Source organism: Anopheles arabiensis, chromosome 3 (genome assembly GCF_016920715.1).
Source record: "Anopheles arabiensis isolate DONGOLA chromosome 3, AaraD3, whole genome shotgun sequence".
Taxonomy (NCBI): Eukaryota; Metazoa; Arthropoda; class Insecta; order Diptera; family Culicidae; genus Anopheles; species Anopheles arabiensis.
Genome location: NC_053518.1, coordinates 68,125,172 through 68,141,545, shown reverse-complemented (window position 1 = coordinate 68,141,545; position 16,374 = coordinate 68,125,172). Strand labels below are relative to the sequence as shown.

General features: G+C 40.6%; 1 protein-coding gene across 3 annotated transcripts; it reads right to left on the bottom strand.

The window, feature by feature from the left end:
* Positions 1-664: 664 nt before the first annotated feature.
* Positions 665-15,293, bottom strand: LOC120902335. Of its 3 annotated transcripts, XM_040311011.1 has the most exons (7): positions 15,194-15,284; positions 14,986-14,987; positions 12,518-12,847; positions 2,621-2,820; positions 2,267-2,544; positions 1,625-1,803; positions 665-1,541 (listed from the first exon to the last, which is right to left on the bottom strand). In XM_040311011.1, exons 3-7 carry the CDS (start codon positions 12,576-12,578, stop codon positions 1,450-1,452), a joined length of 810 nt encoding a protein of 269 aa, XP_040166945.1. In that variant the 5' UTR covers positions 12,579-12,847; positions 14,986-14,987; positions 15,194-15,284; the 3' UTR covers positions 665-1,449. The 3 variants fall into 3 exon arrangements, with proteins under 3 accessions (XP_040166945.1, XP_040166946.1, XP_040166944.1); XM_040311012.1 differs by lacking the exon at positions 14,986-14,987 and having other exon boundaries at positions 15,198-15,293; XM_040311010.1 differs by lacking the exon at positions 14,986-14,987 and having other exon boundaries at positions 15,165-15,248.
* Positions 15,294-16,374: the final 1,081 nt, after the last annotated feature.

Sequence of the window (16,374 nt, the reverse complement as noted above, 5' to 3'; positions counted from 1 at the left end):
TTCCGGTTACCCTTTTTTAAAGGTGTGTGATGGCATCTGTTAATAAACAATTGATAGCAGATGCAAAATATCTTTGTCACGGGATAAAGTCTTTACTCTTTAGTGTCATGATGCTAAACTTACAAAAAACAATATGTTTAAAGCTTTTATCGTCATTTTTTCATCAGTTGTTTGCTCATATAAAACCTCCAAAAATATAAAGATTGCATATTTAAATAGCTAAAGATCCATGGTAGTCAAATAAGACCAACAAACGAGCGCACGATTGATAGAAATCATGGCAAAAATGGTTCTCAAATGTGTTGTCACATTGGATACTACATTGTTTTATCCAGTATTTATTACTTTTATCTAGTATTTATGACAAGTGTCCATCTTTCTTGTAATGCCTGTCTTTACGCTAGAACGATTGTTGAAAACGCTTTATGATGTAATAATTTAGAATTGACCGGCACACGAAATGTAGTGAACCGGGAAAACCCCAAAAAATCCGGGAAAACTGGGAAAACCCTGGAATTTAAAATACTGGCTCGAGTGGCCACTCTGTAAAATATATACTTTGACTAATAATCCGTGTTATACGAGTATCCGGGCTAGGTTGAGTCCCGATGATTCCGAGATTCATTCCGAGAAGCAATCAAAGTACTCAATTTGCTTTTTTTTTAATATTATCATTCTTTATTTCGGCAACACGCGTGTGTTATACAACATAAAGTTATCCTTGCGATCATCCGCTTCACGTACAGACTCTCTTTGACTACGGGGAAACACATTTAAATTAATCACTGACACGAACGAGAGTGCACACACACACGCACACGCACACCAACAAGGGTGATGATAACCTCCTCATCACACGAAGCGTAAATTGTTTCTGTATTATTAAACATATTAAATCCTCCTCGGGAAGATGGTAAGGCGGGGGGAGGGGAGGAGCGAGGAAGAGGCACAGGGTGTTAATAATTTAAACATTAAAAAATATATTTTCAATATATTTCCTATATCGCCTGTTCGAGGGAGGTTGTTTTGCGGCTTTCCAAGGCACAACGTGTTTCGTTTGACGAAACTCAAACCGCTCGCTTTTTAGAGGTTGCTGGCTCCCTTTCTCTCTCTATCGGTGGTGTACACACGAAAACAGCGATCACAACAAAAAAGCAGCAGAAAACAAACAATTATTTACAACAGGTCCCTCTCCACATCCCTCTGAAGTGGGGGAATAGATGGGTAAGCGTAAAGAACAAACAATTAATTGCACTTTGAATCCTGTGTGACACAGGGGGCGAGGAGGAGCTGGAGAAGACTGTAGGGTAGAGGGAATTCGAGAATGGGGAAGAAGACTTTATGCACGCCGACCGGGCGCTAACGACCGACAACCACCTGCGATCGCTGCGAAAAGGCATTTTCTGTGGAGCAGCTTCAGTCTCGAAGCGACTTATGTAAACGCGGTCCCTAGAACAGGGTCAGCATGCGGGCCAGTGTGACTGTCAGGAAGGTACAGAGGAAGACCTGCAACGTGGCAGCATTCGCCCGGAAGCCGGCACCTGGAAAAGGGCAAAGGAAAGGATTGAATTTCAATCATTTGGAAACGGTTATCGAGTAAACGTTCGAGAAAAGGAGCACTTACCCAGATAGGGCATGCTGGTGCGCAGCTTGTAGTCGGTCCCCGGTATCGTCACCTCACACTCCAGCTCCATGTCCTTGTTCTGGTCGGGCAGGATGTACTGTACCGTCATGTTGTAGTAGTTGGTGTATTCCTGCACCTGTTCCGTTTCTACCGCGTCGGGCACCTTCTCGTTATCGATGCTGTAGAAAAAAAAAATAGAGCAATAGATTATGAAAGTGAGCCGGAAAGATTCAAATAACGATAGAATGCGATTTAAATATAGTTAGAATTGAAAAATAAACTATTTCTCTTTTGTTGCACATAGCGCCATCTATGGTCGACTAGCCGCACTACAACGCGTATAGGGTTTAGTTTTTCAATGCTTTAACTTAAATAATGGTCAAACCAAATGTCAAATTAAAACATTTTAGTTTTTAGTCGTAACTTTTCTTCGTGTGCTGTGTTTTAATGCGGTTAAATTAACATGCAAAGTAAAAATCATGTTTGGTGCTAGTATCGCTACTCTCCGATAGGTAGCGCCACGCCAATCATTACCATCATCCCGATGAAGGATGCGTTTTCCGTTCTTTCTTGCCTTTTTTTGTGCGTCCTAACCTAATCTAATCCAACTAAAACCACGATCAACCCCAATTGCATACTTACAGCAGCGAAACTTCCGGTCGGGGGAAAATTTCACCCACATTGCAGAACACCACCGTGCTGCCGTTCGTTTCCCGCTGGAAGCCGAGCGAGAAGTCCGTCTCGGGCACGATTATCTGCAGGTGGGCCGTCCGCGACTGCACGCTCTGGTACGTCTGCACCTGGCACGTGTAGTTGCCGGTGTAGTTGGCTATCGGGTTGATAAACTTTAAGGCACTGTGCTTGTGGAGCCGATCGTCCGACTCGGAGTAGCCGAGATCGATGTGTCCCTTGAAGGCGCTCTGGAAATTGATAACGGATGAGTGTGTTTATTGAGCTTGTTGCTCGATTTCCGGTGGTCCGATTGGTTTCACTTACAAACACGACCGGATTCCGCGACGGTATCCACTGGTAGATCTGCAGCTCGTTGTGCTTCCATTTCAGCACGAACCCCTTCGACTCGCTCTCGTCGATGTCGTAGTCGCAGCCGAGGATCAGCGGTTTGTGGTCGCCCTCATCGCGCGATATGCTGTACGAGGACGGTACTCGCAGGTTGCTGATCTCAAGGCAGGTGACAGCTCGAGGAAGAAATGAAAGTACTTCTGTTACTTCTGAAGTTACTTCTGTTTTCTTTCGCTCGTTAATATTTATTATATCACAGCGATCATTTAATCAATTGTTCTTTAAATAATAAAATGTCAATAAACGCCAACACACTGCTTCTTAATTGAACAATATAAATAAAGAAATGAATTTCAAAAATAAAACAGTTTTCTTTGCATTTTTTATCCCATACGAACACGTTCTTGATCGACCGAAAATTTCCAATTGGAATTTGAATTCAGTACTCCTATCTCGCTCTCTCACATATTAATACCACAGTAGAGTGTTATCCATTTTTCAAATCATCGATACCAGGGAAGCACGTAAGTAAGAAGGCTACATTTATCTAATTGAGTGATATTACATAGTGTTAGTAGATGCCTATGCCACGCCCCCTGCATTAGATCTGTACTGGAATTTGATCGTCCAGACACTCTGCTCACGAAGCGAACGGTGGTTGATAGTATGTGTTCGCTGACACTAATAAAGTCGCAAAGGATTGTGTGTTTGAGAAGGTTAGTGTGTGTGCTAGTATTTGACACCCTGTTTTTATCATGGAGGGGAAGTCTAATCCGCTTCTCTCTGTGCCATACTGATGCTGTGCCATACCAGGAGCCTAGGAAATTGGCATTTTGTAACAGGAGACCATGCCATTCAGGAGGATGCTACAACCGATTGCGTTGCGTATGTGTATCGTATGGAGAAGATGATCGTTAGTATCAGTGTTCTAGATCGCAGCTTTCTCTGTCACTCTCGCAGGAATTGATGATGCTGTGCCAAATTAAATCGTTAGAAAACCGGATTTGGGTAACAGGAGAGCATTTTATCAAGGAGGTTCCCTACAACAAATTGCGTTGCATTAGTGTGTTGTATTAGTGTTGCGTTAGTATTACATGTGGGAAAGATGGTCATTAGTAGGGGAGCGTGGGGCAAAATGGTTACGTGAGGCAAAATATTTACCTGCATTATTTGTATATTAACACATTGATAATGACTTTTAATGATTGAAAAACATCAAATACAATGTTTAAAGCCCACTATGAACGTTTCGATACCTAAAATTTCAAAATAAGCTAATAAATTACCAAATAAAATGTTTCCTCAAAACGATGTAATTTTCATCGTCTCGAAAATAAACTTTCATAAAATCTATTATTTACGTAAAAAAAGTAACAATTTTAATTTAGTCAAAAAATTTAAAAATAAAGTTTGTAAATGTATCACTTGAGGCAAAATGGTTGGTATGTTTTGATAGGAGCAACATTTTGAGGCTGTGGTGAAAGCTAAGGTCGCTACAATTTATTAGCTTTACATAAATAAAACTGTGCTTCATGTATACTCTAACGACAAGAACAATTATTGATAACACGTTATTATTGAAAAATTCCAGCATTATACTAAATGATTTAACAAAAACCTTTAATACTAAACTTAAACCTTTTTTCTAACACTTCTACCAAGATGCAAGAGTTTAAACCAAAGCCTAAGTCCAATGTTGTGGTCAACTTTGCCCCTTTGTTTTGATGTGTTTTGACATATGTATGACCATTTTTCCCCTTTGCGCAACCATACATTTTCACTACTTCTAATGAGTGAATTGATTTTGAAATTTCATTTGATTTTTTTATTGTTGTTGATAATGCGTCAACTTCTGATTATTTTCCAAGAAGTTGAACCATCGATTGTCGTGAAAATATCATAAGTATTATATTCACGACACTTTACACTTCTAAGTGCCATTTTGCCCCGTTTTCCCTTATAAGTGTATCTAGATAGCTTTGATATCCTCTCTGTCACTCTCACTGGATTTGAAGATGCTGTGCCATACCAGGACCCGAAGCATTTTGTAACAGGAGACCATGCCATTCAGGAGGAGGCTACAAAATCTGCGGTGTGAGTGTAAGTGTCCCTAGATCGCGAAAGATCCCTTTTCTCTTTCACTCTCGCTGGATGCTGTGTTGCGCCTAATCAAAAAGCTTCAAAAATTGGCATTTGGTAACAGGAGAGCATTTTATTAAGGAGGTTACCTACAACCAAATTGCACTGCGTTAGTGTATCATATCACGAACGAAGGAGATGATCGTTAGTGTGAGTGTGTCCTAGATGGTTAGGATCTCCCCCTATTTTCTCTGTCACTCTCGCTGGGCCAATCAAAATGCTTCAAAATTGGCATTTTGTAACAGGAGATCATCCAAATGTGGAGGTACCACAATCATCGTGTGCTTGTGTGAGTGTGCGATATCACATTCTTATCACGCGAAGGGGAAATTCGATCGTTGATAGATGTGAGTGAGGTCAATATTTGAGTTCACTCATTTTGATTTAGTAACAGGAGAGCATTCATTGAAGGCGGTGACATCTAACGACTCAGCTGTGTTAGTGCTTGATATCATTATCGTAGAAGCGTAATTGATAGTGTGAGGATTTCTTCCCAAAATGAGAGCTAATGATCATCATTACAACGACTATCTTCGCCCGCTTATATGTGTTGAGCCTTTCTGGATGTGCAGGGATTTTAGGGACTATGGTGCAGGGTTTTATGATAGAAAATTTGGATATTTTAATATTAAGAAAGGTTAATACACATTAAAATTCAAATATTCAAGGTCTCGCTTTAAAATAGATGAAAAGGAAAGTCACCGTTTACCGTGTTTTCACCTCTCAGCTGCAAAAGGTGTTCAAAGTTGGAAGGAAAAACAACCCCACAAAACGTTGACGCCTTGCCAACACACACACACGTTTTCAAAGCAAAAAGCATTACAATTAATAAACACAGCAAAAAAACCATTGACATTCGCTGAAGCGTTTTACAGGACTGCACACACTAGCAGCTCACTACTAAACACAATCGCCTGTGACCGAAACCGTCTTCATTGCCCAACCGTTGGAGGAATTACATTACTCGATTGCAAGTCTAGGGTGTGTAGGTGTGTGGGTCGGTTTTAAAACATTTGCAGAACGTTTGAAATCTGTGCCAACAATCTGAAGCTAAACTACAGAGGAAATTCTGCTGCTGCTGCTGCTACTGCCGTACGCAACAAAGCGGTACAAACAGCAACACTTTCCTAACCTCGGTTGCTGTTATGCTTATTTTTTTATTAAATATTTCATACTGTTCTATTTTCATGAAGACGACCGTACCCACTTGACCGTCCGCATGGGCAGGGCAGTAAAACACATGGCTACACGGTGTACACTTCAGCCCCGACGACTGCTTTTGGAAAATAAACTGTCCATACCTCCACGCGTCATTCGGTATTTTGATAATATTCTAACCACCAAACGAACGTGCTAAACGTACGCGCGCACGCGGCAGTAAAAGCAAGCTAAAGTTTGCAAAAACAACGCCACTCCTTCTCGCGGGTTCCCGGAACTTCCCGGCAGTCGATGGTTGGGCACAAGCAAACCCAAACAGTAAGTTGAAAGTAGTAGTAGTAGTAGTAGTAGTAGTAGTAGTAGTAGTAGTAGTAGTAAAAGTTATCCTCCGCGGGTGGTGGGGAGTGTGGACGGTTTGCTAATGGATGGACAAATAACTTTTCATTCTTGGGGTTGGAGGGAACACGTTACGAGCAAGACATAAATCAAACGTCATAAAGCGTCAACAAGCGTCAGCAGTGCGGGAGTTGTTACTATATCGAAGAAGCAATGGTGAACCAACGCAAGACGTTAATGTGGTCCAATCTATTGCTTGTCTTTAGGTTAACCAGTTGAGGGCGTAAGTGAAATGATACAAAAAATAACAAGAAAAAAGGCTTGGTGAAATAACAAGCGAATCAGTTATCGTACAACAAAACAACATGATTAAACACTTTTTACCCTTCCTTGTGTGTTTGGTTTGTTTTTCTTTTTGTACCTTTTGCTGTTTTTGCTGTTTGTATACTCCCTTGTTACCCCTTTAATATGTTTAATTTTTATTTCCATGAAATAATTTTATTTTCACTTTTTAACTTTAATTTCTTTTTGTACGTTTGCACTCCATATTTAACTCTTCCTTGTTATTTATAATTAATTTAAATAGTGCCTATTTTTGTTTACAGTCTGTTTTTTTCATCGTACCATATTCCTTAACCATATTTGGTTTTATTTTATACTTTCCACTGTTTTTGATAATATATTTACTTGTTAGTTTTAATATTTGTTTCGTTGAAAAAATTTATTAGTAACTCGATTTATCCGCTATTGAATGTTTTTTGTTGTTCGTTTTATATTTTTTGACTAACATTCTAGTTTGCATATCAACCTGCCCTTTAAACCCCCGATAGAACGAGCCGCTGTGGACAAGATTGAAACAAATAGCCTATTATTGACTAAAACGGGTCAAATAACCAAATGAGAAGGGGAATATGCTTCAATAAATCAAAGATTTTCTTTCCAATGAAACTTAAGCTACAGTTATTGTGATGCAAAAGTAAATAATACGTCAATTATATTCATCAAATGTACTGTTCTACAATGCAGAATAATGCAGCAGTTTCCGTTTTAGTGCATCCAATGCAACTTTAACTTGATTGGAAAATCCCTATACTAGAATTTCGGCCAGGCAACGCTCACACTCCAAAACCACAATTGTTATCGTATTGAAAGCATCAAATATTCATCTGCATACGACGCAACAATCCATCTACTGCTTATAATCAATTTTGGTAGTATCGTAGTCACCTTTTTATAAATACTGCATGTGCCAGGTACGAACAGCTTTAAAACAAGCTTTCATATACTGACTAGTTGTACTAAAATAAATCAAATTTGCTCTTAGATTTATTTCGAAAGACGTTTTTTAAATATATCACTATCCAGAGATACTATCCAAGACCACACACACGTTCCTATCAACAGCAGTCTTCATGAGATGCCAGGCTGCTCCATCGAAGACGGTTTCAAGGCGTTTAACCCTTTTTTCCTATTTTCATACTTCTACTAGCAAAAAATGCCCATGAAATTTGCTTTAAATTTATATACAACGCTTCTTTCCGCATGATAAACGTTTAAAATGTTACAAGTGAAAACCCCATATCTCCTCACAATCACCAATACGTCAAACACACCCCACTAGCACACTGGTCAGAATTGAAAGACCATCCAAACCCCTTTCAGAAGGAAATTCCTCCAACCATCGCTCCTAGCTTCCTTCCTGCCTTCGCTTTATATATACATATATACCGGAAGCACACTTTTCCTCCTTAACGATGGAAACGCCGGCAGAGAAACGCGCGCAAACGATAAATTAAGGTCACGCAAAGGAACGCGGGTGTGCGTTCGCTTTTTAGTCGCTCTTTAATTTCCCTACCTCCCGATAACTCTTCTTCCCTCCACACTAGTTACCATATTTTACTCCCCACACAACACGGGCTGACCGTAGGCAAGAAAACAGCTGGCCGTACGATGCCTTCGAGGCGTCATAAATCTAATTTCAAACATGATTGACGCGCGCTGCGCATAGGATAAAGATAGCGCGCGAGAGCGCGGTTTTTTGATAGGCACGGCGTGGCTGGGGGAAAATTGGACCCGGCGCATTGACTGGGAAGGAAAACTGTTGCTTCTGAGGGGAATTCCGATGCTTTTGGCGCTATTTTGCACTATAATTTTCAAACACCAGCCTTCAAACGGAGAAAAACGAGGGATTGGCCACCGCAATTAGATCACCCATGGAACCACACACAACCTTGCATACTCGACCGTGCATAACGAAATGATACCAATCCCATCCCGGCATGGCCATTCATCATAAATGCGCACCTACTTTTCGCCAAGGTGCAATTCCGTTGCACTTCGTTGCATCGCACGTGCGCCACGCTCTATCGTACTATCGACGATCTTTTCGATCGGATCTGAAGCGCATTTGCATGCGAACGGCTTCCTCCCTTCCAGTCTTTTTTTCATTTTTGCAATATGCTTTTCAAAAATTCCTTCAACTCACACACAGAAGAGAAAATAAACTCGCAATTCATGCGAGTTTCTAAAAATATTCCACCACAAGTGTGACAACGCAGTGGACGCCCGTTCGCTCCAAACGATCTTCCGGTCAAAGACACTCGAGTGTGGTGCCGGGTCGATCTCATACCACCGAACAACTCTGCCCTGGGGAGAAGAAAATGTGTGCCAAAATTTCTGTGAGTGTGTCCTCCCTCTCTCCCTCTCTCTCCCTTCTCCTTTCCACCACACACACTTTCCAGGGCGCACCAACACCAAAACGTGGATTTGCGCACTCGGGATCCACACACTTTGGGGAGGGCACGCTTATTTTACTTGCGATTTGAGTTTGTTTTTCCGTGTGTTTTTGCCAATACATTGGAGTTTTGCAAGGATAGAGCTTCCTTTCTGTAAAAATAGTTGCATTCGGGGTGGAGTAGATCTGCTCTATTATATACGCCAGAAGAATTTCGGTATTGTGTGAGGTAATATTGTTCGATGTAGCAACAACAGTGATCTCATCGGGCGCAATTTCGCAAGCAAGCGCTACGCGACACTGTAGCCGCACACCACATGGAAATTTGTTTTGTCAGACTGATGCTTGATAATTGCTGACTGTTTACCAGGTTGTTGCTGCTTGGTTGGTAGTGCGAGAGGCAATTTCCACCGTGTTAATTTGTAGTACACAGTCATTAGCAGCTAGATACGAATATTGATTCTGGCACTTCTGCACAAAGGTGAAATACAGCGTAAGTTGCAGCTTTAGAGCAATGTTTTATTTTCGATGCGATCGATGAAAATTAATACTGCAAATTAGGCCTTAACTCGTGTTCGTGAAGTAATAATGAGGTTATAATCAAGGGCGGTTCAATGTTATCTTGTAATCAATTTACATCTACAAGGACGATTACTTGGTCCTTCAAATGCTGTTGCATGGATCTAATTATGAAGAAATGATAGAACAATAAAGTCTTGGGAAGTAAACCATTGCCAATGAAGAATCGTTTCATTACACTAGCAACAGTAGCATCATGACCAGTGTTGTACCGTGGGGTACCTTTTTATCCAGTATATATTTTATGGAATTTTGCCGGGATTTTACATTTTTTATTTTTTCCCTGGTAAATATTGGGTATTTTCGTTTGAATGCAATTTTCAATTATTTTTTGTGTAAACAAAATTTAATACATTTTATTCTACTTCTAACGAGGCTTTGAATTAACACTTTTATTTTCCCATTAAAGATGTCGTGCAATCAGATCTTGGTTTGTAAACGATTTGTTCAATGTTTTCAAAAGAACGATCGAATGATTCATAAAGTTTTCAATATCTTGAATCTTTAGGATCATTTACTTTTTCCTCAAATCGAAAACTCTATGATTTTTATGGATTCTAAGAAAGCATGTCGTATCAAAAAGTTGAACAAGCGAATAATCAAAGCGTTTTACCCGGTACATTTGGCTTTTTCTAGGTAAAAATTGACTCAAACGTGTTAATAAATAACACAGCTGTTAAGAAGGAAATTGACAACTATAGAAAGATGTTAAAACAAATTTGAGTGGCTGCACAACAAAAATCAATACAGTTTATCTACTGATCGAGCTGAAAAAATTATAACAATTGTCGTACAATTATGGTTTAAAATCGACATATTTTCCTCTTATATTGTTATAGATCTTCTTCTACTCATTCTATGACACTGTACCAATAACGGAGCTGGCTTTCAGTGAATTATTGATAACCATAGCAGGATAGTCAGTCCAACGTATAGAGGCACGGTCTATTTGGGGCTTGAACCCATGACGGAAATGTTGTTAAGTCATACTCATCTATAATCGATGATAGTTTACTCAATTTACCTGGGAAAATACCGTATTTACACGTAGATATTTCCCAAAATTGAAAATACCCGATATGGAATATCCCTGATCATGACAATTGCCTTGAAGTTAGCCAAGAATTCTCACTTATTGGAGTATTAATTCCATTCAAAATTGTCCACATAGACATAGTCCAGACTACCAATTGTCATCCAAGTCGCAAATAAATACATATAGAATAACCCAAACGTCTTTGCGATAGTTATACACTGCATAGCTTCTGGAATGAATGTTCCTCTTTGTCTGAAATCTTTGTATTGCTACTGGAACTCTGGAATAAATCAACATTAGTCTGGTCAACGTTTGGGTTCACTAGCGATAGCCCCAGGGCAGACCTGCATCAGTTTATTTGCTTTCGTTTGGCTTTGGCATAATGATCGTTTCCACTCTCTATCTGTCTAAAGTCTATCTGTCGCTAACCTTCGACTTTGGTCGATTGAATTCATATTCGCCCAGAATGTTCAATCAAAACATAAATACCTTCACGTTCTATAGAATCCTTGCCTTTAGTGACAGATGATAGTTGTGATGTCTTTTTCTTACTGCAAGCTTGTTAGTAATTCTGCCGCATTTCAAAAAATGAACATTCTTTCTGCTACAAGGAATTCAAAAGGACTCAAATATTCCATTTGCCTAAACTACAGGTTTTTTTTCTCCAGATATTCACAACAAGTTAGACAGTTGTTGTTACTTATTTCCCAGAGATCTATGACAGTTTTTATTTATATTTTATTTCCTCGTTTACCCTCGATTACTTATTTCATGAATATGATCGATGATACATTAAACGACGATAGTGTGTAGCTTATAAAGTCCGTCATTTATGATAGGGATATTAAAGATCATGTGCAGCAACACTCCATTTATCATTAAAAGGGTGGTAACGCTATCTTCAGTACAGGTTCTAATTTTTACTGGACGCTTTTGGGTTTTAATAAATAATGATACCACACTATCGGATACACTACATATTTCAAGATCATCCTGTACATTGATACTTTAGTGTTGAGATACAGTAGTGCAGTACAGTACAGTAGGTTTTATAGTGGTAAACAGCTACATCAAACGAGGACATTACAAGATGTATGTAGGATTACAGGATTCAGCATACATTCTGGAACCTCTGTGGCGTTGAATGACAAATTTTTGCTTTGTTTTAATCGGCCAGATAATGCCACCACGTTACGAAAAGTTCAGCTACTATGCAAAGAGCATCAAACAATCATCAGAAAAATCCTTTAAGTATTAGATCATTAGATCAATTATGAGCGCACGCGGATTTTTGTGTTACATTAGAGCATTTAACTTACTCTAACGTAGCTCTAAAACCACTCAATCCTTCATAAATCCTTGTCACAGTGACTCAGTCATATTAAAAATAAACAAAAACTTAAAATTTCCTTCATGAACTTGTTTGTTTTTCAACGTGAGTTAAGTGTTTATTTCAATAGTGTAAGGTCATTCAAACAGCTGATTAAAGCGTTTCATAAACATAACGACCACCTTTGACTGTTTGTCCCGTGCATCAACTAAAGATTATGATGAAAAATACAGAAACCAAACGCATAACCTTGCGAAAGTTCATAACACCATAACTCAAAGTCCGACGTCCTTCCATTCCCAACACACACACACGATTAACCTTCCCACAGGTTCAGCGAACTTGACTTGAGAAATTAAAAAAAAACGACCCTAACGAAGGTTTCCCTTTGCAAGAAAGTATCAACTAACTTGTTCCGTTGAAATTCTTCAGCGGACCGTGTAACTTCGAAGAAGATAGAAGTAAACGAACGATTAGGGAAAAGGTGGCCACCCGATAGTTACGACCTTACACAGACACAACAAACAAAACAAAAAACACATACACACAAACACCAATTACCTTGCAGTAGGAAAAGGAGTATTAATCCGGTGTTAAAAATAAGTCCCCGCCGCTTATCCATTCTCGATGTCAACGTGTCAATAGGATCTAGAATCGGGGGGTGGAGAGAGGGTTTCTTTTCGTTTTACAGACGACTGACCCACACCGTACAGATGACGACTGGTCTAATAATGCCCCGCCGCAGCAGCTGTCGTAAACGTCACACACAACAGGACGACGACGCACCGCAATTCCGCACAGTTCGCGTTAATCCGCACCGCTGTCAAATTCTCGTTCTTTTCCTTGCCTAATTTTCACTATTTTCACACACAAACACAAGCACGCGGGACACTAAAAAGGAACAGGGTGTTACTATTATTTCACTGGCTTACAGGCCTTTTTTTTAACGGGATACACATTAGTTCCATTGTTTACTTTACGGTGTAACGGCTACGAACGGTTTATTACTAGCGTGGCACAGCATCGCTTGCTTTGACCAGTTCGATGGGTTTATTGTTTTTTTGGGAAGGGGATTTTATCAGCATAGAAGGCGGGGGGAAAGTGATCTACAGTGACTCACTAAATTGATGTTACAGTTACATTGGCTTTGCATGTAACTTCTCATAACGTTTTTCTTTTAATTTAATCTGTCTTGTTCTTTTAGAGACAACTTTGTTGTCATTTTGTTACTGATTAATGATTGTTAATTTATTTCAATATAAATTCTATTGTTCAAAATAAGTTTCAATTTAACCATTTGGGAGTTGAACCATGCACAAGAAACCACATTTTGTCTACATCTTACCCTCAAGTTACTGTAGGAACTTGAAAAAGATGAGGATACTAATTTGGATCATTAATTCCTGATTTGTTTACGCTTATGTTTATGTGTTTTACGGATCTCTTATCTTCCAACACAGACCTTTATTTAATGTGAATCAGTAGCCTGAGAAGGTCAGATGTCCTCGTTGCTCATGAAAACTAGATTTAGACCTCAAAGAAATACTCCATTTAATGTATTGAGCTGTCCCACAATATTGTTTGAGTACCAACCAAATGGTGTTTTTGGCCATTTTGCCCAAAATGTTATAGACAAAGTATGACCATTTTTCACTCACAAAACTGAATCGATGATCAGAAAGATTATCTATCTAATGACACCAAACATGAAGATTTAGCTTGAGAATTACCCAAAATACTGACAAACATTAAGAGTACCATCAATTTTGCAAGCCACTGTATGTGTGTGTGTATGTGTGTGCCACAACCATGATCTCATCGAAGGCCAATTATGTGTCAGTGTGCTATAACACTATCCCCTCAACAGCACGAAGGATTCACACGGGATTTTTATTGAATTTTAATGTCCGGGAGGCGGCGGGAAAGCAAGCGGTCCCCAAAAATAACACTCAATAAAACATCAGCAGCATGCCTATCGCAAAGGCACGGTGTGATCCGATGAATTCTTCGAAGGTTCGTCCTTTTTTTTTTGCTGCTGTTGTGGTTGTCAATGTGTAATGTGAGACCTGTTATTTACTATCCGCCGTTCAATCTTCGGTGCTCGTGGAGTTTACTTTGGAGGGCGGATGGAAAGGATGGCACACTATGAACGAAAATTCTCGGTACACTAGGCGTGCTCTATTTTCACTTTTTCGGTGGCTCAAGCTTCTTTGCTGCCCGTCACAGTCACCCAATCAAGGTCACAGGCTAGCACAGGATATTGAACGGATAACGAAGCGTAAGGATAATGAAGTTTCCTGTCTTCTCCAAAACGAAATGAGGAAGGAAACTATTTACGCAAACATTTTCGAAAGTCTCTCACTACCAACAAAAAAAAGAAAACCTTCGTCACTAGAATTTCAAGGTTGATGATGATGATGATCTCAGACATTAGACCATCAAAAACAAACCGAAACCTAGAGAGTCTTTGCCACCACAGATTGTCTACTAAACATAACCCAAAACGATCGTTACAAACAACACAACACGGAACAATCTGCAATCTTGAAACGCAGACACACACGTAGCTTTGCAGCAGCACCAGCAACAAAAAGCAAGCAAGATGAAATCCCATTACTAATGATAATGAAAGGTCCCGCCGAGTGCAACGTTTTCGAATCGCTTTCAAAAAACCGCGCGCAACAAGCACCACACATTGATATTTTTAGTACACACAATCCCTCCACATCCCTCTCTGGCTCGCTCTCTTTATGATTGCAGGGAAAATAATCGTCACACACGGATGCCCACGCACACACACACACAATGCACATACAGGGGAAGGAAAAGGAGGCCACTACCATCATAACACCACTTGTTGCGAGCAGCTCGCGCAAATATTCTTCGCCAAAAAAACTGCAAACTGTTACGGCAGGATCATAACGAAGATCTTCCCGAAGATCACGATCGCAGATCGCACACTACTTCACACGTAGAGGTTCTCGCACGGATATCTGCGAACAGAGCCGAAAACACACAGTTAATATCACGGCTAGATCGCGAGGATCTGTTCCTGAATTTCTGGACACTTCTCAAGAACTCCGCACTAACGGACAGAGTTTGATCTTTGCTCAAAATTAGAGCAAGATATTGGGATACTTCTAGGCCTGCTTTGATTGCTAATCGTAAAACTCGTAAAATTACACCCCACAAATCACCCAAAAGATACACACACACACGGTACACGAAATGAGGCACGTACGGTTAACGGTTGATCCGATCCGTTTGAACTCCGCCAAGAAACTGTCTAATGGCGCAGGAGGAACCAGCGCTGAACGTCGTCGCGCCGAAGAGTTTCGGTCGGTCTCGCCCGCCGTTCGCTCGGACAGACCACCGTCTCGCTCACACACACACACCCACAGTCACATTCCGTGATGTATGGGTTTACAGTGTAACACGGCGTGCTGCTGCCCCCTCATGAGGAAAAGGGGAGGAAATCAACCACCGAGAAGCGGGAGCTCAGCCGTGAAGCCAGTCTGCACAGACACACACACACACACCTCAAGCTTCTACCCTCCTCCTTGTGCCATTGACTTCAACCCATGCCAAAGGGGGAGAAGGACAGATAAGGGACAGGGGAGGCTTTAACGGCGGGGAGAGAGGGGAAAACGGTACCGCACAGATACACTTGAGTTTCCCTTCTACCTCAGCTTCTACGCCCTACCACCCTACCCATTCCTCCTCCACTTCCTTCCGGGTGATCGTCTTCCGCTTTCCCTTATTTCATATCCCCCCAACCCGCACGGTGGTTACGGTGGATGACGACGGTCGTTACTCTAATCATATGTACCGCGCCGCGCCAGTCGTCGAGCGAATGGTTCCGAAGCAAATATTCTTTATTTTCTACGCCCGGCGTTAAAATATTGTACACAATATTCTATGTGTGTGTGTGTGTGTGTTGTTTTTTTTTCAACAGTACAGAAATGTACACACTATCTTAAGGTGCACCGGGGGAAGTGAGGGTCGAGGTGGAAAACGAGGCAAACGAGTACAAATTTTCCGCACATCTCATCGCACACAATCACTGATCACCTGCTGTGCCTAACGGTGTGACTGTATGTGTGTGTCTCTCTCTCCGTGCTGGCCGCGAATGGGTGGAAAAACTCGCGGAAAATCAGCAAATTAAAGATGACACATATCCAATGAAGGGGTGGAGTATGGGGAGCCAAATGAGGAAGGTGAGGAGAGGTGATGGTATTGGAAAGCGGAAAGAAGAATAAAAACACACCAAAAGGATATTTTTAGCAAGAGAAGTGCAACACTCAGAATGAGAGAAAGAGAGAGAGAGAGAGAGAGAGAGAGAGAGAGAAACAGAGAGAGAGAACGAAAGAATAAGAGAGTATAGTTATGGTGAGCTGTAGATTAAAAAAATGGCAATG